The sequence below is a fragment of the Nematostella vectensis genome, chromosome 8 (genome assembly GCF_932526225.1).
Source record: "Nematostella vectensis chromosome 8, jaNemVect1.1, whole genome shotgun sequence".
NCBI lineage: Eukaryota > Metazoa > Cnidaria > Anthozoa > Actiniaria > Edwardsiidae > Nematostella > Nematostella vectensis.
This window is the reverse complement of record NC_064041.1, coordinates 12,729,313-12,753,611: the sequence shown is the minus strand read 5'-3', so window position 1 is coordinate 12,753,611 and position 24,299 is coordinate 12,729,313. Positions and strand designations below refer to the sequence as shown.

General features: G+C 40.1%; 1 protein-coding gene across 1 annotated transcript; it reads right to left on the bottom strand.

Annotated features, from left to right (window-relative positions):
- Positions 1 to 280: 280 nt before the first annotated feature.
- On the bottom strand, positions 281 to 24,267 carry LOC5505906 (DNA (cytosine-5)-methyltransferase 1). Its single transcript, XM_048731147.1, has 43 exons — positions 24,048 to 24,267; positions 23,744 to 23,792; positions 23,602 to 23,663; positions 23,484 to 23,529; positions 22,362 to 22,695; positions 22,144 to 22,193; positions 21,961 to 22,025; positions 21,802 to 21,883; positions 21,596 to 21,651; positions 21,428 to 21,488; positions 20,218 to 20,408; positions 19,503 to 19,621; positions 19,180 to 19,272; positions 18,384 to 18,469; positions 17,808 to 17,873; positions 17,152 to 17,229; positions 16,615 to 16,718; positions 16,384 to 16,450; positions 15,874 to 16,079; positions 14,945 to 15,014; positions 13,986 to 14,060; positions 13,227 to 13,310; positions 12,603 to 12,833; positions 11,716 to 11,822; positions 11,309 to 11,423; positions 10,983 to 11,050; positions 10,490 to 10,564; positions 10,186 to 10,228; positions 9,787 to 9,877; positions 9,295 to 9,385; positions 8,657 to 8,730; positions 8,101 to 8,216; positions 7,423 to 7,494; positions 6,941 to 7,076; positions 6,515 to 6,666; positions 5,853 to 5,984; positions 5,168 to 5,314; positions 4,779 to 4,834; positions 3,906 to 4,017; positions 2,862 to 3,011; positions 2,259 to 2,425; positions 1,594 to 1,834; positions 281 to 1,246 (listed from the first exon to the last, which is right to left on the bottom strand). Exons 1-43 carry the CDS (start codon positions 24,092 to 24,094, stop codon positions 1,010 to 1,012), a joined length of 4,704 nt encoding a protein of 1,567 aa, XP_048587104.1. The 5' UTR covers positions 24,095 to 24,267; the 3' UTR covers positions 281 to 1,009.
- Positions 24,268 to 24,299: the final 32 nt, after the last annotated feature.

Here is a 24,299-nt window from a genome sequence, read left to right as displayed (position 1 = left end):
TAAATAAAGTGTAATTTTAGGGGGTGGTTTTAATAGAGTTAAAACAACTGTACAGAGTAGCACTTTCCATCCAGATTTGTGTTGGAATTTTGAATTACAGCCAATAAATGTTTTATACTTCATTTACCAAATTCTATCGAAAGTATCGCAATGGTTTTCTCATATCAGCTGATGGAATTTGATTATTTCTCAACGATTGCTATTTAGCTTGGCTGACAAAACGGCGGCTGGGTTTGATTGTGCAGTTCTGTTATGCACTCTGACAGCGATACGATATTTATCAATTTTCAAACAATATTTTATTTCACACCTACAAAAAGATATAATCATAAAATCATACTAGAGGGAAATAATGTTTACGTAAGGTTTGTATAAAATGGAGTATAATAAAGTTTGTGTAAAATTGTGTTAATGTTCTTTTATGCATACTTTGTTCTTTATGACTTATGCAGGCATTCAAATGTATAAAAAGCTCATATTTTACATAGGGCTATATATTCTCAGCTACATAAATTATTTACTTAATAAAAGCTGTCAAATATTCATGAGTGTTCCGCCCGTGTACATTTCAAGTACCTCCAAGTATTACTTAGTAATTGACACGGAACATGCTGTATAACTAGTGTTGTATTTCTGCTTTCCAGCTGACTATGGTATGGTATACAGATCAAATAGTGCGAAACCAAGCTAATGTCTTTATATCCGCAATAGGCAAAACAAGGAAAATGATAAAATCTGTCAGTCAGGATAGGTAAAGGATATTCCTATTATTTTCTCCTCAGTTCCTTTTTACATTTGCTGATGAAATAAAACGGCACTGTTTTGGCAAGCAAATAGTAGTGATTTTCCTATTCCTTCAACTGCATAAAATACTGCTTACATTTCTCGTTCATGATGTGGAATACGCTCGAAGAAACATTGCAGCTTAAATTCCTCCTTCCGCTGTCCTAGTCTCCTAATCCTCCTCTTCCTATTTCGTAGTTCAAGCACGCTCCTTATATATACATTCCTATGACGTAATATCCATCTTGCTCTCGTCTTTCTTCCTTACTCCTTGAGTCAGCTCCAGGCCCTTTTTGATCTCTCGGCCAATGGCGGCCGCGAGAGGAGGTGGGACGGCGTTGCCGACTTGTCGGTGCTTGTCAAGGATGCTGCCATAGAAACGATAGGTGTCCGGGAATCCCTGGGAACGAGCGCATTCTCTGACGCTGACCACACGGTGTTGCTCCGGGTGAAGGACACGACCCTAGAGGAGGAAAACAAGGATCAATCGAATACAGTGGCGCCACTGAGAAGCGGGTACCCTTTGGACCGCGCCAAGTGGCTGCATGGAGACCCGGACTTGCGACTTGCTCCGACTTGTTAGACGGTCAATACTTGAACCTAACCAATGTCAATATAAAAGCTGTGTTTCTCGCTAGCTTGGCTAACTTTCTTTAAAAACTTCGTGTTGATGGTAGCATGAGTCGCACCATAAAATGTTAGAAAATAGGATAAAGAATCGAAAAACTAGTACCATCGAAATGAAATTATGAAATTAAATCAACCTGTCCGGGCCACTTGTCCTTGGACAAAAATAGGACAAGCTCGCACCTGTTTTCCCATTGGCTCAGGGTTGGTAATGGTAGTACTGAAGTACCCGTCCCACTCCAGGCGACCGTAAAGCCCCGCCCAGTGGTTGTGGCGGTTGCCGGTGTGAGGGAGACACCACGGGATGAGTGTGTTAAACTGCCGGTCAGCGGGCTCACAAGGGCGGCCCTCTGCGCATGAGCAGACACCACGTAGCCGCTGACTTGAGCCTTTCTCGTTTTTCTTGTCGTGGTGCGTGTATTGGCTGGAATTGGAGAAAGACAAGAAAGTGAAAAAAGTTACCTTTTTATAACCATTCCACGTGAATAGTATTGGTGCTTATGAAAATGGCTTAAACAACAACAATAATAACAAAACAAAGGAAACATTCCAGGCCCTTAAAGCCATGACAAGCAAGCAGGTACAAGCAAGTAAAGAAACAAAAATACAAAAATCAAAACCTAATGCTATGTCCACACGTGTCTGGAAATTTTTCCCCCGCAAATATTGTTTTGCGGATGCGAAATTTCCACGTCCACACGTAAATTACGCCGGATGCGTGTGGGCGGGGCCTAAATTAATACTAAAAATAACAACCAACAACGATGCTCGAGACAATTTTTCGCGCGCGAAAACATAAGTTATGCCTGATACAGGGTGTTTCGTAGTGGAAGTTCACACAAACTTACAGTTTCTTGCTGTATGTTCCATCGGAGAGGCGAATTTCCTTATTTGGTAGGTCCCTCCAGTCGGAGCCTGGGGCCAAGGGGATGTGCCTCATCCGGGCCTCAACAAGGGCGCTCATCTCCTTACAGATATGGTCCCTTAGCAAGGGCTGGTATTGGTTCCCCCGGATCTAGGGATCAGAACATTAGAAGTTTTTCAGCATTTTGGCTGCTTCTGAACCGTCCATGGACCATTGACAACTGCGTCGACGAAAACGGAGAGTCCAATAGACTTCAAACAAGGTATGAACATCTAGCCTTTTTTTGCCTGTGATAAATGAATACTGGACACGTCTCGCCCTCACATGACATCAACTTGTCTTTTGCGGAGTTAATTTGCCTGGTAAATTGCCTGGTAATAAAAAACGACGAAACGCCTATTGCCTACCCTGCATGACACGGAACGTGCGATCTCGCCTCGCCTCCGCGAGAATTCCCCTATGTAAAAGGTGAACATGGCCTGATATTACCCGCTTACCTGACGCTGGGAGTGCGATATCACCACGCCTTTGGGAGAATTCCCCTAGGTAAAAGGTGAATATGGCCTGATTGATATTGCACGCCTACCTGACGCTGGAAGTGCGATATCGCCTCGCCCTCATATGAACTCTCTGCTGCGGACGCCCCGTTGCGTATTTCCGGTAGGTCGGACATGGCGTCCCTCACGGTGATAGTGCGATACGGTGCACTCGCCGTACGCGTGATGTTGGACGTGAACTGAACAGGGAAAAAAGTGAGTTTGTGCATCAATGTGTATGCAGAGTTGTGAAATATGCGCATCTCAAAATGAGGTACCCTGGTCACATGTAAAATCGTGGGAAAATAATTAAAACTCCTTAAAAAGCGGCAATGCACCAGTACGGAGGGCCGACAAAAACCTCATCCGAAGAGGCAAAAAATAAATAAATAGAATCCGCGATATATCAAACAGGACATCCGCTCTAAATTATCAGTCACATCCTAAAAGAAGCTTTCAATAGACACACTGCTTTAACATTGTTGAATGTCTTTTTTGCGTCTTCTGCTAAAAATCATCGGAGATGATTTAAACAGTTGATTACCGCTTTAAATTCGAGATTTTAACATCTTATTTACAAATTAGTCAACTTGCTAGCAACATTTCAATTGTTTCTTTCTGTCCAGGCATCCTTCACTTTTTCAGTTTGGTTATCATCAGTTTGAGATACCATAACGATTTGAATAAGCGCCCTCCTTTAAAAAAGCGCCCCCTCCCTCCCCCTAAAAGTATCCCAACAAAAGCACCATTTAAATGGTGTAAATCTGCATTTTATTTAGCTCGCATTGATATTCTCACATTACAAGGATATTGTCATCGATTTATAAACAATCTAACAGCATTTTTACTGTAGATTCAGTTTCTTGCAAATAAAGGAGCTGGTATTTCCAGCCAAAGAGGAATAAGCGCCTCCTCTCTAATAAGCGCCCCCTCTTTTATATGTAATTTTCATATAAAACAATTTATATATTTAATTTAATTTTCATATTTAATTTTCGGCCCCCTTAAAGACCCGAAAATTAAATAAGCACCCCGGGCGGCGCTTATTCGGTTTATTACGGTAAGGGACAAAATACTTGCTTTGCCTTTCTCACCTTCTTCTCATCCACCATGACCGTCAGCTGACACGTGCGAGGGGAGAAGCAATGCGTGGGCTCAGGGTACAGCGGTAACTCCTCACCCGGCGCAGCCGCCATGATGATCGCCCTGACAGGAGCAACGAACCAATCAAGAACACGAAATCTCACAAAACCAGTCAATAACCACGTACAGTCACTCAAAACGAAACGAACTAATAGGGGACTTGCGAGAGAGATCACGTGCCCTTTCGGGGCAAATTCAAGCCAATTTAAACACAAGAAATGACAGCGCCTGTCAAGTCAGAGAAATAAAAAAAAAATTTCTTTAACTGTTAATAAAACCTTTTTGAAAAAAAAAAACTTTCTGGGTTTACTCGTTTAAACGCGAAACCGCGCTATAAAAGGAGCGTGCCCAGGGCAGCGACACCTTCATTTGTCGCTCGGCTGTCGGCTGTCAAGACGTATCGGATTATCTTATCAAAATCGAATATTTGGTTCCATATAAACTAGCAAAGGTAGAAGGAAACATTAAGTTGAGAAAGACGAGAAAGTAATTTGGGACGCATTCAGAGTTTTATTATGAAGTTTTGTTTCTATCGCTGTGCCTCACGGTTAGTCCGCCATGTTGGTTCTGATTTCAAACTTTTCGAGCTGTGAAAAGGGGACGTCACTATCCCTTTTATTGCGCGGTTTCGCATTTAAGCGCTCAATAACTATTTTTTTTTGTTATTTTGACGCTAAAAGTCTAAGCGCGCGCTAGATTGCGACCCATAAAGTCACTTAATAAGAGCTGACCTTCCAATTGAGCGTGGAGGTGACAAACTCTTGGGCATTGGTAAGCAGACAGCGACAAATGAACAGGTCTACAAAAAGACACATTATACAAACCTTCGTCGTGTTTGGGGCACTCCGTAACAACCAGCTTGCAGGACTCCGAAAGTACACTAAAATGGAGACCGAATGGATTTAAAGAAAGTCAAACAGACACTTCTTCATAATCATTTTGACGATTTATGATCTTGGGCAGGCAGTATAACCTGAGCTTGACACCATGGTTATCACGTGATAACACAGGTGACTTAGTGACGTCACTCATCTGGTACCCCATCCTCAGGAGACAGCGTAACGTAAGCTTGAGCACCATGGTCATCACGTGATAAAACACGTGACTTAGTGACGTCACTCACCTGGTACCCCATCCTCAGGAGACAGCGTAACGTAAGCTTGGGCACCATGGTCATCACGTGATAACACACGTGACCTAGTGATGCACTCACCTGGTACCCCATCCTCAGGAGACAGCGTAACGTAAGCTTGAGCACCATGCTCTTCTTGAAGGACACGAAGTTGCGCACATTCTCCAGAATGAAGAATCGTGGCCGATAGAAGTCACAGTAAGACAAGTAGGAAACCACCAGCGAGTTCTGAAGCACAATCACAGTCGTATTATTTTATCTACTATATTCGTGTACTAAACTGCTAAACACTCTCAGATAATCCTTTCGCTAATATTCCTCCCTTGTTGCTATCCTAGTATCAATCACCAGTTTTACTGGTTTTCTTTTTTATACTGTAAAAGCAAAAGCTTCAAAATACTCATCCACGATTATAGTTTGATATTTTATTTACAACATCTAATCAAAAGTATCTCAGTCACTCGCTTATCAGGCGATAGATATGGATGCTTGGTGTGGGTAGGTATTATCCGAGAGCTTTCTTTGATAAGTCCTTGTCAGCCACACATTGTTTTCATTCAATATCAAAAGAAAAATTAAGTAATAAAACCTCCATCAGAAACATCCATCAGAATACAACGTTTATACTTTATTTACCAAATTCGATTGAAAATATCCCAAGGGCTTTCCCAAATTAGCCCGATAAAATGGATGCTTCCTCAAGTTGTTAATTTCCAAGGATGACAAAATGGCGGCTGATAGAGACTCCTTAAACTGCCATGCGTACCTTGAAGAGAGAGTATTCCCTCGTGTTGAATCGGTTCATTCCACTGAACCCCTGGCAAGGGGGACCACCGCAAAGCAGTTCGACCTCACCCCTCTGGGGGATCTTTTGTCCAGTTGAGTTAGTAGCTTCTCCCTGGAAGAGGTGACAATAACTAATAAAGAAACACACACACAAAAACAGTAACACGCTAATAGTCATTTTGTGTAGAAGCAGGATAAATGAATTCTGTATTTATGAAAAAGAGAAATAGCACTAGAGTTAAGGCTTTTTCTTAAGCCAATTTTTCTGCTACTAATAAAATTTTTTGAAGCACTTCACAACTTACACACACACAAGCGTTTCGTCCTTTCGTCCTTGATTCCTTATGATACAGATCTGTCATTCGTCTGTCCTACTTATACAAGTTTCATCTGATCTTTTTTATACACGAACAAGATTCCTGTCATTCGTCTGTCCTACTTATACAGGTTTCACCTTCTGATTTTCTTTACACGATCCAGACTCCTGAGACTGGTTTGTCCAACTTACAGTATAAAGGCTTCACCCTCTATACAATACAGAATCCTGACAATCACTAGTTCGACATACACAGGTTTAGTTCTCTTACTTTCCTTATGATACAGACTTTTCTGTTTGACATAGACAAGTCGCTACCCACTCACCTCCATGGCCAGCTTGAGTAGAGTGTTGCAGTCATCAGTAAAGACCGTACATCCGGGGTTATTCAAACGGTACGCCTGCGCAGCAGGTTCTTCCTTCTCAATGGCCCACAGGGACTCCGCAACACCAGCTTGATGGAGGCCCTCTGATAAACCTGCAAACAAAGTAAGACGTTTTATGACTGGCTTAATGGAGATTTAGGAATGTATCTCAAAAGAGAGCCGCCATGGTTAGATTTTGCCTATAGAAACAGTTTTTTTTAAAGAGTCGACATCAACAAAGTCATCGAAGAGAATCAAATAGCCCAGCCAAAGCTTGGCAAATTTGTTCCTGATTTACCTCAGTTTGGCCATAAAGACTGGATTAAGATTCTCTTCTGGTTTACCGATTTCAAACCATACGCAGCAAAGATTGTGAGAAAAACCTACCCCCACAGCCTGCGAACACATCAAGGGATCGCAACTTGCGCACATGGGCCTCCTTCTGCTGGTCATGCATGCAGCTCTCAGGACCGCTGTCAGCAGACGATTTCCCCTTGCCCTTTCCTTTGCCCTTCCCTTTACCCTGCAAGAACGGAGCGTAAGGTTGATAAATTGAAATGGGTGATAATTTTTGTTAGAATAGGAGTGACTGCCATTTGCCAATAGAATTGGACTTTTTTTAGTTGCATGCTGACTGCTCCAGTCTACAATCATGATTGTGATGTAGCACTGTGTCAAGGTGGGTTTCCAGTCGTTTTTTTTAGACAAGTCTCTTATGGCTAATACAAGTTCATCCATAAACCATTGTCTGCTCGCCAATAGATCAGATGTCTTGGGGTATCGCCCCACAAGGGTGACCTAAAGACCAGCATCCTCAGTTGCTTTTTGTAACTTCTTTAAGTATGTCTGGATGGATGAGATCGGCAAACCTTGCCCTTGCTTGAACAGTCTCTTGCTTGGGGAGGAAGTTCTTCGAATTCCTTTGTCTGACTGTTATAAGCCTATTAAAAACCAAAGCTATTTGTAAAGTACACTGACAAATCACCAATACGAGCTAAATGAAGAAGAGGGGTAGAGACGGCGGAGATAGAATGATAATCGAGGTTGAAACGAACAGAAGAGTTTTCGATGAATTATACCCCCCCCCACAACAACCGAAGGTCCACTTTTGTTTCTCAATAGACGTGCTATTTGAGACAAAACTATAAAGCATAAGCTAGATCACTCTGGTATGTAGTCAAATCCGACAATTAACGTCCCATGGAGATACTGCAAAGGCATAAAGAAATCCTTTTTTATTTTTTTCGGGGTGGGCATATTTTTAACAGAGAACTCACTCCCCCCCCCCCCCCCCCCCCCCCGCACCCCAGGAAAAATAAGGTCCACTTTATCGGATATCGCACCCCCCCACCCCAAGAAAAACCCTGGGTACGGGCCTTGAATATTGAAAAACAAGAAGAAGAAAAAAAGAAACATGAGAGAAGGGGAAGGAAATCGCATCGGGGACCGTATGCCATAATTTATTTTCAAGCTGAGCTTCCAAGGCTTGAGAACCAAGCCCATTATATCAAGGATAGGAGGAGGTAGGGGTAGAATAAGGCAAGTACCTCCAGGTAGTAGAAGCAGTCTCCTTTAGAGCTGTACTCTTGGATGGAGGAGTGAATGTCTTCTCCACAAGCCACCATGCATTTTCCTTTAACACTTAAAGCTGATACTTTAGCCTCTAAAAGTGAAGGGACGTTGTTCAACATTAGTATAAGTATTTGCTGAGCCAGGAAGCCATTAATGTACTTATGCAGCATCATCAACCCACTTAGGGAAAGCTGGCAGAGCATACAGTCGTTTGAAAAAAGGTTGTCCTCAACCGACTTCGCGACAAGCCCGCACGTAAGCATGGGTAAACCGCTGAAGCGTCTAGCTGCATATATTAGCTACCGCATATACGGTAAGACTGTAGGACTGAAGTTATGCGTTGAATTGTCAAACAACTTACAATGCCAGGGATGTCACGAAACCTCGTCAGTCCAGTAAAGCTTGTTAATTGAGTTGACAATTACCTTATAATGTCGCATATGTCACGAAACTTACCTTCGTCAGTCCAGTAAATCTTGGTAATTGACTTGACAAATACCTTATAATGTCACATATGTCACGAAAACTTACCTTCGTCAGTCCAGTAAAGCAGGTTTAGGTCAGCCTGGTGGCTTGCGTTTGCACCTTTGTGGGTATTCTCGGGTCTGTAAGATTGAATTACATCAGGTAATTCGTCCATTTTATATACGAAAAGTACAGAAATTGTATGACATATGACAATCTTACGGACATTGGAAAACTGAATAAGGTGGCCAATTAATAGTATCTTCAAAACAGTAGCCTTTAGATAATTTGCATTACGGCGAGAAAAGAATCATAGTGATAACAGCGGTGGCGACAACAACAGCAACAATAACACCAACAACAGCAATTATAACACCAACAACAGCAATTATAACACCAACAACAGCAATTATAACACCAACAACAGCAATTATAACACCAACAACAGCAACAATAACACTAACAGTAGAAGCAACATCGGCAATTAAACAGAAAGCAAAATCAACAACAACAATAACAAGAAGAACAGCAGCAGCAACAGTAACAACAACGCGGAATCAAGAGCTGCAACAAAACATAGCAACAAGAACACATACTGTAAACAACAGCAGTGCCAACAACAGCTGTGACAGCAACAGAAACAGCGACAACAACAACTGAAGCAGCAACAGCATTAATAACAATAACATGATAACTTTTCCGACCTGTAAAACTTAGTGACAGTCAGCATAACGTCATCCCCGTCACCCTTCAGCTTTCCCGAGGAGCTCTTCACGTAAATGCTCTTAATACGTCCTGAGATTCAAGAAACATTTATCATTTAACAACTAGAGACATGGTGCACAGTAAGAGCAGGAATTATGGGAGCATGGAAATATCTAGCATTTAACAACTAGAGACAAGATTACTGTAGGTGGTGTAAGGCAAAAGTAATTAGTAAAAATTAGCCAAAGTAATACAGTAGTAAAGTAACTAGCTTCGAATAAAACTGAGATTTTAGGTTGCTTGATCGGACTATTTAAAAACGGGGACAAACGATAGATTAACCAATTTAATAAAGCCAATCCTACTGTGGATACAAGGGCGTTGATCCAACGCAGTCGAGTCGAACCAAATGGGAGGGGTTTAATGATGCACTACTGGGGTATGCCACGTAAAATTCAAAACGGATGTGACGTCACATGCACATGACCTACCAATCCGAAGTGGTTCGGGCACGTTCTGATTGCTTCCTTTCACGTATTCTGAGGACTTCCGGTAATACTCGGGGTAGAGGTCTTCATCAACCTATCAAACATGGCGAATTTTCCGCGTCAAATATGCCACAAATTACGAAGACTAATGTTTTAACTGATTGACAAATTTTGATCAAAGCTACTGTCAACCCCATAAACTTTGTCTAAGAGAAACAGTTCACAAAGGTAAAGCCCAGAAATGACCCAGCAATGCTGGCACTATTTGTGGGCAATTGAATTTTCTGTTGAGTTTGGTAAATCACAAATCAAGGTGTGGCTGTCAACGGCTCTTTGATTGGTCTGATTGACCTGCTCGACATGGTATATACTATTGAAATATAAATAAGAAATATTACTCACAGAACCCTCGCGTTTGTGCGGTTTGGATTCTTTTGGCCTGACACTACGAAGAAATGGAGTAAGTGTTAGGAAAGGGAGTAACGCGGACAACATCTGAGCATACAGACACCTCAATGACTAATTCATAAGAATGCAGATGTAACCCAGAAAATTGATTTTTTTTAAAATAGAGAAACGCCAGAATTTACACAATTATGTATAATATCCAATATCAATTTTGGCCACGCAATTCGTACTGGCATGTTTGAGACTTTTTAGCAAGTTAAACAAGTCACTTAAACAAGTCATTATAGTGAAACCTTACTTGAATGAGAAGGCTTCCGGGTCCAGATAAACACAGTCACTGACGGTAAACTCAGAACCATTCAGGGTGAAAGATCTATTAGATAGAAAAATACATCTTAGATATTAGGGACATTTTAAGAGATAAGACGATGACAACGTCAGACAACAATTTAAAGGACAGGCGTTGAAATGCATTCTGTCTGATATATATATATTCTGGTTGCACCTTTTGTTCCAACAACAATTTCGCAAAATTTTGTATATATTTTCATTAAAATTAGTTTGAAATTAAGCGATCTCCGTTGTCAAAGCAATGCATGGGGTGCCTTCTACACCTCCATGTAGGGCAAGTCGTATTCTACGCTGAAAAGCTTCCCAAATTTATTCATATTTTTATTAAGAAAGTAAAAGAGTAAAACACATCGCTTGAACCCTGAGTTGCCTATTCTCCTGGTCCCAGCAATGCACTACAATACTGCCTCAGGCAATAGCACACAGTTGGTAAGACGCACCTGTAAAATTCTTTTGAGGTTTTGTCCATGTTATCATCAATCCTCTCTTGAACAGTGGGTTCTCGTAGCTGCAAAAAAGCATCAGCGCTATCTTATATACAACATAATCTAAATACAACACACTAATTTTGACAAACCATCAGCGTAACATAAAAAAATGCAATGTTTTCAAGAATATCAATTGTGTCGTCATGTCTTAAGGAAACCTTTTTCAAAAGCTTCAGAACAGATTTCACATGTTTAAACATATTGAAAACTTATTATTTTTAAAAAACGTTAAACGCCACGATTTTTCGAGAAAATAATGAAATATCTGGAGTAATAACCTTCTCTTCAGCAGAAATCCTGATACAGCTCTCACAAAACTTTTGCTGTGTGCGGTCCACTTTGGTTTGGTACTCAGGTGGCGGATCAACAAAACGTCCCATTTCTGGGTGATACCTGCAAGCATGGAAGAACGTGATTAATTGGGTTCTTATTTGGGGTTCCCCGAGTAGTTAACTGTCCATACTTCTAAGCAGAGATGAAATTGACTGAGCAGGTTCGTCTGAGTAATTTAGACAAAGTGGATTACTAGGATGGATAAAAAAACGTGTTACCTAACAGGTGTTGCTTCAAACTATATGGGGACGACCTGGGTGTGGACAAACAAACTTGTGGACGAAACGACATGATACATATTTGAATTGATTGAATTTGATTTGTTAAGTTAAGATAAAATCATATAGCTGACCATTTGTGATAGAAGAACGTGTTGTCGTTATGCTCGTCATCTGATGTCTCGATCTCCATGCCGGCGCTTCCTTGCAGCCAGTCGACGGATGGGTCCTTGTATGTCACCTACAATGGGAACCGTAAGGGGACGGGGTGAGAAGCAAGATAACAGGGAAAATGTAGCGCAATGTGCAAACCGAGCCAACATCAGCCTTACACAGATAGCTTTCGAAACTTTTGGAAAATTTATGCCACATAACTACGGGAGCAGTTAGGCTTAGCTGACCACAAAACAAAAGACATGTTGGCGAACTGCAATAAAAATCCTGGTCTCTAAAAGCATACTTAGTAGAGGGGACTGGTTTGGAAACGTGGTGAATTTCAAACAGACATGTTATTGTTCTCTCATTTCCTGACAGTGACGGTGCAAAAGTCAAGTGTACAGTTTATATTTGCATCAATACCGCACTCCGATCTTTAGAAAAGTCTTCATTATTGATGTAGACTCGTAAAAACGCTACTATAGTTGCCGTGAAAGCTCACCGAATTTGTTTGATAGAGCTCTACTCACTATAGAATTTTAGCGCCGCTCGGTATTAAACTAACTTTCTAGGGCTGTAGAGCTTGGGATATAATGGCGATAAAACATGCGAAGTGATGAAGACAATGACTAATATATAGATTTAGAAGTAAGTGAATAAAAATAGCACATTTGTTAAACCCACAACCAATCCACCCACTTCTCCAAGCGCTCTCAGCACTCCCGGTGCAACACCTTAGTAAGGAAAGTATTCGGACTAACCTCACAAGTCCTAGGTACCGATACAGGAGGGTTGTAATGAAAGACCCACCCCTCCTAGGACTCCTACGATGCCAAACCCCCAAAAAGTGAGCCTTTTAACTAACCTCACACGTCTCAAGTACAGATCCAAGAGGGTTGTCATCACAGTCATCGCACAGGAACAGCTCAGCAGAGTCAGCAGTCTCACCCAGCACGGTCTCGGCTCCACGTGTCATCCAGCGTGCGTGGAATAACTTCTCGCCACTGCTCGACTCCCACATGTACTGAACGCAGCCGATATAAAGTGGGATGTGAGGGTCATCTGGGCACACCTTCACGAAGTCACCCAAAGAGACCTGCAGGAGAACAAGCTTATTTTTAAAGACCTTGCCAAAACACAAATCGGAGCAAATGATCGTAAGCAGCAAAACTTTCGCTTGGCCAACAACTTTTCTGTTGACTTGCATCAAATTTATGTTCAAATTTTGAGTTTGCCAACTTATGTTGATTCGCGATAAATGTTAGCTTACAAATTTTGCACGCGGTATGGCGATCCCACGGAGGTAAACCAACACTTCAGTAAAAAAATATTCTCAATTGTTGGCGAAAATATTCCACGGCACGCATCAGTGATCGTCAGCAGAGTAGAATCTCTAAACAGTCAATTGGTGACAAAACTTTGCATGCCTTTCCTGTTATACCTATCAAGGTAATTCCTATTATCGAGTAAGTGTTATCTGCATACAGACCTTTTTCTTGTTGATGAGAACACTGGAGTAGTATTTCTTTTTCCCTTCAATCCATGCAGGCTCCCCCAGCCATTCTACCTTCGTCTGTTATCAAGAGGTTATATACAGCGTTAAAGAATGTCAAACAGTCACTCCTTAGCTATTGTTTACATATGAAAATGAAACGGTTTTTTTTTTTTTTTGGGGGGGGGGGTCCGGTATCCATCAAATCGAGCGTTCTGATTGGCTCTCGTGATGTCCGATATCATACGATCCGGCCATCGGCCTTGGTCAATATTTTCAAGACCTCAGTCACTGGTCAGCTGGTAAATAACATATATCTACTTTTAATGAAACTCTCAAATAACTATGCCACATTGAAGGCTGAGATTTAAATAACATTATTTGATCGGAAATATCCTTGTTACTCACTTTAATAGGCCGGTAGAAACAGATACTTTGTTTTGACTTAATATTGAGCAGGAGTGACAAAAAAGCAGCGTGATTGGCCTTCTATTTAGACATACAATGCAAATGCTGTTTAATGTTTTTAAGCGTGTATAGTGTAAAGATGCAAATAAAGGGAATTAGTGAAATAAGAGTGGCAATGGTGAGAATAATAAAAATTGCGTATAGAAGGTGGAGAGGAAGAATAGTGCTGTAGTTCAGATGTTCAGGTGCACGATAAATTCTCGACAGAGAAGCAAAAGCAAAGTATGCAATATACGTGGATGTGTGAGAGGAAAAATGTCAAAATTTTTTTCTTCTTTCATAGCTCACCTTGATAGTCTTTTGTCCCTTAATGGTTTTGTGGTGAGGCTTGTGCGGGCTTTCAGCCTTGTTCTCTTTATCACCCTGCATAGGAAACACACATTAACACATTATAGTAGGACGCACGTTACCGTGTCCACCAAATAGGCCCCCAATTCATACATGTAGCGACTTCAAAAAAGCTAAAATAGTAGTCCCGCTTTACGTTTATGAAGCTATGTACTGAAAAAAACTGAAAAATATAGGCCCGGCATTCTGCATGTGGCTACTGAAAAATATAGGCCCGGCAATGTGCATTTAGCTACTGAAAAAATAGGCCCGCCAATGTACATGTAGCTACTGAAAAGAAATTGGCCCGCCAATGTGCATGTAGCTACTGAAAAAAATAGGCCCGCCAATGTGCATGTAGCTACTAAGAAATAGGCCCGCCAATGCGCATGTAGCAACTAAAAAATAGGCCGTCCAATTAACATGTAGCTACTTAAAAAAATAGGCCCGCCAATGTGCATGTAGCTACTGAAAAAAAGGCCCGCCAATGTGCATGTGTAGCCATAACAAAATAGGCCCGGCAATGAACATGTAGCTACTGAAAAACTTGGCCCGCCAATGTGCATGTAGCCACCGAAAAAAATAGGCCCGCCAATGTGCATGTAGCCACCGAAAAAAATAGGCCCGCCAATGTGCATAGGAAGCACGCTAGAAAAGAAAGTGGGCTAATTACGATGCGAGATTCACTGTTTTCGCTAACACAAATTTTATAACTAGGAGGACTCCATCGTGTTCTGATGTGCACTGAAGCATTTCTTTCCCATACTGGTCTGGTCGGATAGTGACGTTGGTGCCAAAAAAAAGTACTTTCTCTCATATTTTAAACAAAATATCAAAAAATAGGGGCAGGCAGCCCACTTGGCCAAACCCAAGTTCTTGTAGCTGGATTTATTCAGGATACGTATAAGCACATCTCTTACATTGTCATCTTTCTCCTCATCCTCCAAGCCTTCATCGTCATCAGCCTCTCTCACCATCATGTTAGGACAGCTGAAAAAAGAAATAGGCCCGCAAATCAAGAATGTAGCTACTGCAAAAAATAGGCCCGCTAAACATACATTTAGCAACAGAAAAAAAAATAGGTCCGTGAAAAATCCCCATCTACGTGCGCGTAGCTACAGAAAAAAAATAGGCCTGTTCATATGTACATGTAGCTACTGAAAAAAAATCCCAGCCTCCCCCAGACGTGCATGTAACTATTGTAAAAAAAAAAAACAGGCCCGCTTAATGTACATGTAGCTACTGAAAAAATATCCCCGCCTCCCCCCGACGTGCATGTAGCTATTGTAAAAAATAGACCCACTTCACGTACATCATGTAGCTACTGAAAAAAATACGCCCGCTGTGCATGTAGCTATTGCAATAAATACCTGGAGGCTAATTTACCCAGCATACCCCACGGGCATATTCTCTTTTTTTTTTAGGTATAGTATATAGTACATGGTACATATTAGGCTACCGCATAGTAGTGTAGTAGCTACAAAAATACAAACTGTTTAAAATTTATACGTTCCGTAGAGAGATCCTAAAATTTCTCATAAATTGTAAGCCCAGAAGGTAGGGGTTCTAACTCTAACTTTATTTCACTACGGCACACAGAACTAGATGTTTCCGCAAGTTAAGAGAAACATCTCTGATGGTAAAATTTGATTATCAATAAGAAATTTATTTCATTTGACATGTTAAGGTAACGTTTGAAGGTGAGGTAAAATAATCCAAACAAAAGCTTCAAATCCATCACATTTCTACGTGGGAGATTTCCCATACATTTCTCCTAAAATGTGAGTAAAAATGATGGAAGAGGGTTGTGTGAATTAATGAGGTTGTAAACCTCCAGGGAGCAGCTTACCGCCGGTTTATGCAGCACTGTTTGGACTTGCCAGTGCCGCCAAACTTGACCATGTCACGACAAGCACTGCATTTTCCACAGTTTGGCTGCTGACATGTCTCACACACACCGCATCGCTTGCGTCTTGGGGCATTTCCATTCTTTCCATCGATTTGGTTTTGGAAGAAGATGTCGAAGATATGCCGTACAAGCTCTGTGGTGGTTGCCTGCAGAATACAATTCCCTTGAGATCCTTCTGTTATTCATACTTCTATATAGTTAAATAATTCATTTGCAACCAATTTGGTATAGGAAGATGTCGAAGATGTGCCGTACAAGCTCTTGGTGGTTGCCTGCAGAAAACAATTCCCTTGAGATCCTTCTGTTATTCATACTGCTACATAGTTTAATAATTCATTTATAGAGAGGTTTGGCACGCACTGTTCATATAAACCATTTTATATTGTGCTCATTTTGAGATTGAAGATTACTCGAATTGCAGTTGGTTTTAGTTTGTAGCAAAAACCCCACCTTGGTAGGCGCTTGTTTCTTCTTCAACTCTGCTCTGGATTTTACTTTGATTTTACGTGCAGTACGCCTATAATAAATAAATCTAGATAAATACTTGCTGTTGCTAAAGTCTGTAAAGACCTCAGTTGCTGTATTTGATGATACCTACTGGCTGGTAAATGTGGCATCATATAAGCCCAAAGCACCCATTACACAAAGAAAAGAAATAGATGCAACGATGCCTTTTCTCACCTTTTTCCCAGGGTAACTCCAGCAAGTTTGATGAAATCCCTGATGCAGGGTGTGACGATGAGGGGTAGCTCATCAGTATCACCCGCCGAGTCATAGTTTTCAATCTAAAAAAAGTTTTATATCAGCAAAGCTGTTTGTAGAAAGACCAGGTTGGAAAGTGTGGTTCGCCAACATTTTGTTTTTCTTGTGGTATATCGAACAAAGCTAAAAACACACCCAGAAAAATAGGCAAAAAATGAGGCATAGATACACAGACAGTAGATTTGACTTGACGGTTACTGATGACAGATAGATGAACAGACGGACAAACAAGCAGGCAGACAAAAAGAAAAAAAAAGACAGATGGTCAAAGAAACAAGATGGTTGAGATTTTTAAATAAGTGGCTAAAGTAACTGAAAGAGAGAAAGAGTATAAACAAGAAAACTAAAGCTAAAACTTCCTGTAGCTGTTGCAGAATGGAATGGAAATGAAGGGAAGAACGGACATTAAAAAGAGCAAATGTCAATTTCATAAGAATTTTATAATAGTGTAGATACCTGTTCAACTAGGAACTGTGCATGTCTTAGCAGAGAATCCTCAGTGAAGCTAGGACAGCCTTCAGGGGGGACAGAAACCTGCGAAAAACAAAATGTGGGCAATCATTGTAGATAGGTACTTTAAATAGATAGATAGCATATTCATTGAGCAACATTAATGTCAACAGATAATATTATACACACAGCTTTAAGAACCAGGTAGAGTATTCCAGTCCTTAGCAGCACGAAAGAAGGCTTGGCATTGGGAAGTCTTAGATTATTTGCATTTCTTGTGTACATATCACATGTGCATATCATGGATATCAGGAACTTATGAGCCTTTTGTGTCACAAATGGAAAAATAAATAATCAAAAGTATGGGTCAAATTGAAAAAAAAAAAGGTTTTTAGACAGAAATTTTGGGACAACCCACATAATAAAGAGAAAAATTGCAATCATAGTTACGTTTTCTTATACAAATTTTCCATAACCTATTAAAATATGTTTTTCAAAATAGTTAACTTTTGCGCATAAGCATGCTCACACTAAAGGCTTTTGCTTTCACTTTGTACAATGCAAGTGCAATGAGCCTGGTGTGCAGTATTAAAAAAAAACTTGCAAAGAATAGGAACTTGAAATAGTCAAGCCTCAAAGCACACAAAGGATCACAGACAAACCTGAACTTTATTCAGAAGATCTTCATATCTCGCCTCTGGATTGTTCAGAAGGAACTCAATTACAATCTACAAATAAAAGGAAGATATCCAAACTGAATGTGTACACCTGACACATGCAGTAACACCCTGTAACTGCTACCTGCATTTGATATTAACAGGCTGCCTGTGGGCCAATAAGGCCGCGTTAGGCATGGGTTTACACAGGCAAAAAAATCAGCACAAGTTTTTCAAATAACTAACGAACTGTAAGCGAGTTTGCTCGTCAAAATTGTCATAATTACTATTATAATCGCTAGAAGCCACAGCCCATGGTTACAAGGAACTGTTGTGTCACAGTCTATGGTTACAGAGAGCTGTTGCGTTATTGTAAGTGAATACAAATTGTCTAGTGAAAAAAGTTGGAATTTTGGATTTCGTGTTCGAGTGAATTCTGCCTCAACACGGAATGGACTTACAAGCCGTCACAGACCCTGTAAAAGAGAGATGTCTGTATTGTGCTTACATTTTTTTCTAGAACACTAAGTATAAACCATGTGTACATATGTATGCTATAATATAGATGCAGTACAGTGATACCTTGCTAAGCTGGATCTTCTCCCTCATGGTATGAATAAATGGAGCATATTCCTTGGATGGGTTCATAAGGAAGTATTCACCATATGCTAGGGAATGACACAATATGTTACAAGGGAACTAATGTCAATGCAATGGTGTAACAAATAGTAAGCGATGAAAAGAAGGGAGAAGGGACAAGAAAGGGGTGGAAAAGGGTGCAGTTGAAAGCAGACAGGTGAAGAGGGGGTAAATATAAAGCAAAGGGGTAAAAGGAAGGGGATACAGCTGAGGCAGAGTGGGGAGGATACAGCTGAAGAAAAGGGGTGAAAAAAGGGGGCATGGTACTGCTGAAAGGGCAGGAGTTACAGCTGAAGGAGAGGAGTGAAGAGAGGAGGCAGGCTGCAGCTGAAGCAGACTAGTGAAGAGGGTTAGGGTACAGCCGAAGAAGAGCGGTAAAGAGAGGGCGGAGGAGGTACAGCTAAGGCAGAAGGGTGAAGAGGGGGTGGGAACAGCTGTTCCAGAGGGTTGAGAGTGCAGCAAAAGCAGAGAGATGTAGAAGGTACAGCTGAGCCGAGGGGTGAAAAGAGGGTAAAGGGTGTGGTTGAAGCAGAAAGGTGAAAAGAGGGTAACAGGTGTTATTGAAGCAGAGGGGTGAAAAGAGGGTGGAGGGTGTGGCTAAAGAAAAATGGTGAAGATTAAAGCAAAAGCAGAGGGGTGTAAATGAAGCAGAAGAGTGAAGGGAGGGGGGATGAAAGGTGCAACTGAAGGGGAGGGGTGAAGAGGGTTCAAGAGTAAACAGATAGCATGTGTGAGTTACCTGTGGTCAATCCAATGAGAGCATTCTCACCACCATCAAAACCTGCCGTCCACCATTCATTGATAGGCCCTAAGATCTTGGTTGGAACCCCACCTTAATATCAAAGATACACTATGTATAATAACGACAATAACCTTATAAAGGTATCAACAGAGACATCATCATGTAACAACCAAAGTGGCCATGCAAATGTATTAAAGAAACTGTTCACAAAATCACTAATGAACAAAATTGAAGAAAATTTAGATTTTGCTAATTACTGCATTATGAGTAGGGTGAGTTGAAGTTGAGGCTGAGGAGAGACTGTACAAGATTGTACTAACCTTCAGGGCTGGGGTTTTCATCATAAATTGGTTTTACATATCCACTTATGAAAAGCTCCACATTCTTCTCGATCAATCCAGTGTCAAAGGCACACAAATGGGTGTTTTTGTCATAGACACTAAAATAAAGATGAAGTTGAGTATTGAGTATTGATTGAGTGTCTAGAAATATCCATTACTGGATTAATGGAATTTTCTTTAACTTCTAACCTGTACCCTCACCCAGAAATAGGCTATTCCTTAAAATTGGGAATAGCATCAAGGACAGCCTCCAGGGATATAGGGGAAAAATGTTGTTAATTAACTTCTAACCTTTACACCCAGACAGAAATAGGCTACAGTATTCCTTAAAATGGGCTATAGCATCAAAGACAGCCAGCAGGGATATAGGGTAAATGTTTGAAATAACTCTCCTTCATTTCTCCTTCCTGGCAAGGAAAAAAGATGTTATATCTGTTTAACACTCCATCTCTGTCTAGAGTACTGTGTTCCTCTTCAGAAGGCAGGTTTGTCATAATTTGCAATTTAAATAGACCATCTTCTGTACAGTAAAATACTGTACATTGAAAGATTATTTTAATGTATTTTTAAAATAAAAATATATTTTTTACATCTAAATAATTTTATCTGCCTCTACCTTAAGTTACATAGTAATCTTGGGTGTAATTTTTTAAAGATGCAATAGAGATTACTTCAGAAATAGAATGGCCCTTACCTAAAGTTAGTAATTTTGTGTTGTGGCTTGTCCTCATAGCTGTCAAATTGCTCCTCGTCACCACTGAAGAGTGACAAGCGAGGATCAACTAATGCCACAAACTCCTCCACTGCATCTGCAGGGTCTCCAGCAAAAAGACACAGGTCAGGGCTGTCAATAAGCTGACGGCATTCTTTACATCTTGCAGGGGGCTATAAACAACAAAATCAGAAAGCTAGTGCCAGCCTAGTGGAATGAAAATGGGAAGCTTTTGCTATGGTAACAGAAAACTATTGATTGTCTCACAGGATTGCTCCAAGTACATACTAATGTCTTAATTATGGCATAAGAAAATAACACAATTTTTTTGGTATTTATTGGACAAGGACAATCGAATTATCACAGTCAGCCATTTATCAGACAGGGATATATTGAATTTTCCAACTGTAACAACAACAACAAAATCGAAGAGACAGCTGCATGTTTGGCTAAGAGAGAATGTTTTAGACCGTCTAAAATACTAACGAAAAATAAATGCACTTACAACTAGTACAAAGGCGAACTGAACTCACTACCTTGTGCTTTAGAATATAACAGCTACATTATGAACTATTTACACAACCCCATATATGGGAGCTAGTGTCAATCACAGAGCTGTCAGGGTTAGGCAATTAGCACTTTTAAGCAGGGATTGCTCAAAGGAGGGAAAATTATCACTGTCAGCCAATTATCTGACATGGCTATAAGTGACATGGGTCGGCAATATTATTCTATCCAACACAGATATTTAGTGAGCTGACACAGATATTCAATTATTGCTGTCAGCCAATTATTTTACGTGGATAATATTGAATAAATGTGACTTGGGTATAAGATTTATCGCGGCCAGCTATTTGTCATACACAGATATATTTAATCATTTTTCTGAAACAGTGCGACACAGGTTTTTGTCAGACACAGGTATTTTATTTTTCAGGGTCAGCTATTTTACATTTGTTCAACTCATTCAAATGATTTCAGACAAATGATTCAATCTGTGTATATACTATGATAACTTTCATTAGAATTGGTCAGCATGCATAAATGATGATCTAGAATTCACCTTAAACAATGGGATTTTGAAGCTACAGCAGTATTTTTTCATGATCTATGTTTTGACATGATTTCTCAAAGATAGAGTACAAAATAAAACTGGAGAAAACAAGATAATACAAAAAAACATGTATCGTACCTGAGGTTTTTCATTTTTCACAGTGTTTGTATTCTGGGAATTGTTCTCCCTCAAGCCATAGCTAGAAGACAAAAAACTTTTGTTGGATTCAAACACAATCCACACTATCCGAAATTAAAAGAAAGCAGTACTATTACTGTATTGTAAATACACAACTCTTCATCTTACCTTTCCTTATCTTTCTGCTCATGCTCATCATCAACCAATTTTTGCTTTTTCTCCTCCTGAAGATAGTGTTACATTTTAAAGATAGTGTTATATTTTATTTTAAGCAAATAAGGGTCCCCCAGGGGTTTCATTTTCAGAGTATGTGGTGTGCTGGGATGCTGTATCCAAGCCTGCTTTAGAAAGTTTCATTTTCATAGTAGCCTAACCTGTGCAGACTTTGCCTCCTCATCCACACTACTGCAACCTGTGACGCCTTCATCTTTCTCCGTTTCTTTACGCTTTGTAGAGCTAAGGGAACCAGAAACATGACAAACTAAGTTAAACCAAAATAAGAGCAAAATCTATAAAGGAAAACAACAACTTACACTTTACTAAACATTTCAGTGATTCCTGCTTGCCGCATTGGGCTTGATTTTTTGCCTTTCTTTTTCTAGGACAATAAGACAATTTCAAAGGTTAAAACCTTCTAATAAAGGAACTCTTAAAAAAAAACAACAAAAAAACATGCACAGTTTATACAATAGGAAATAAAATAAAACCATTTGTACCTGTGAGCTATGTTTTGCTTTCTGTTGCTTTTTTGCAGGGGTTTCTGTTTCTGAAAAGCAAAAAACCATACAGTAACTTTTTTTCCAAAATCACACAGAAAGTACAGTAGTACTGTATGCATTTACAACAGTTTAGTGGTTAATATTTGTCAATGACAAATTTTGGCAAAACTATTTTATCTCGGAGTTAATCAAAGTTGCACAATATTGTTTCATACCTTCATCAGAGCTTTTGGAGCTTGCAGATGGTTGCGAAAAGTCACTAGTCATTGCATCTGATGCCACACCACTATCAACGTCCATGTCACTACCACCGACACCCTCGACCTCGGATTCTGAATTCCCACCCTTGTTGTCAACTCTATCAGCCATGCCACTTGAAGACAAGGTAGATGAGAGTGCTGGCTCTGTGCTAACCTCACTGGACACACCCTGATCAGTTGGCATGGCAACTCCATTTTGATTGACATGTGAGGAGCTGGTGTGGCCATTTGATTCTTGAGTTTGAGTTTTCTCATTCAACAATTGCTTCATTAAGGATAGATATTTGTCCTGTCAAATAGAATACCATACCCCTTGAGAATCAATATAAAACACCTATTGAAAAAGGCTGGTTTTCAGTTCTGCTGCAAAGGGTTTTTTCTGTTAGTAAACTCAGGGGGTTTCATCAGGCCCAGGCACCTGACGATTTTCCATCGAGGAATATTTTTTTAAAAATTTAATTCATTGGAACTAATAAAAAAATAACTTACACCCCTACTTATTAATCTTGACTGCCTACTCTGAAACCTGAAACTGTAAGACCCTCTTCTCTTTCTCAAAACCATTTTAAAATCAGGATGCATATCATACACAAAAAACACACTTTGATCATTTTAATAGTTTTCTTCGCCAGAAAAAAGAGATGCATCTTATTGCACCATACACCCCACTCAACGGTGAGCTACCCAAGATAAAATGGTCACTGGCTAAATTGGTTAAGAAACTCCCCAGCTCAAAACCATGGCCAGGAGCCTATAATATTTTTTTTTTCTGGCTTGGTTGCCCTAAAAAATCTATTGTACAGTAGCAACCTGCAGTGCTTTATTAGTATCAAATAAATGGATTGGTATAAGGCATTTGTCACCCATATGGCTTTCAGTGGAGATTTTGCGATTCCTTCTTTTCCTCTGATGCAATCCAGGGTACAACATCAATTGCAGAACATTGTTCTAGGTGTAATAAAAATTACTATTTATACGGTCAAGATTTGATACCTTTTGGAGCATTTCTTACCAAGTACCATCATTTAAGATATCTTAAATTAGTTTTAATATCATTATTTTGGAAAGCACACCAACCTCGGTGATCCTTTTTTCAGCAAATCTTTGCTCAAGTTGTGTCAGCCTAAAAGTTTAAATATTAAAGCAGCAATTAACCTAAATCTTCCCAAAAATGATCTCAAACAAGCAAGGTTACCTCGTTTTTACATCGGAGGGTAAAGATGACTTCAGCAACTTGCATTTCTTTTTTATATATCCCTGAGAGCATAGAAAATACAGTAATATTCTCATTAATTTAGGCCTCGTCATAAGAGTTGCTTGGAGAAATTTATAATCACCTTTTCAGTCAGGTCTCCGTCGAGAAATTCCGCCTCTAAGTCTTGTAACCTGTGGTGATATTTGTGAAATGTTGAGTGCAATCGGTTCCAAGAGTACTGTATAACACTGTTATTTAAAACAAGATCGATTAAAAAAAGTAATCCTACGCAATTTGATTAGAGTACAACAACAAATACTGACTGGGATAGTTAAATTATACGTACATAACGCATAATCTTCAATGAAACTACTGTATTATTGCTAAAATTATGATATGACCCCAAGACAAGCGAAGTACAGAGTTTAGAATCTGCAAAAGTTTACCTCTGTGAAATCACTTCGGGAGCTAGAATTTCTTCGCAGGCAACCATTTCGTAGCAATAGATAGTCTCAAGAAGCTTGCTGAGTTCTCAGTTTTGATAAAATTCCTATAATACTTTTAAAACACTTGTGTAGAAATAAAAAAAATATGGTTTTAAGCTTGAAGATCGTGTTGTCTTGATTGCAATCTTGGACAACTTTCCCGCCAAATCAGAAACAGCCAGGCTTTATACGCTGAGGCACTCGGCCACAGTC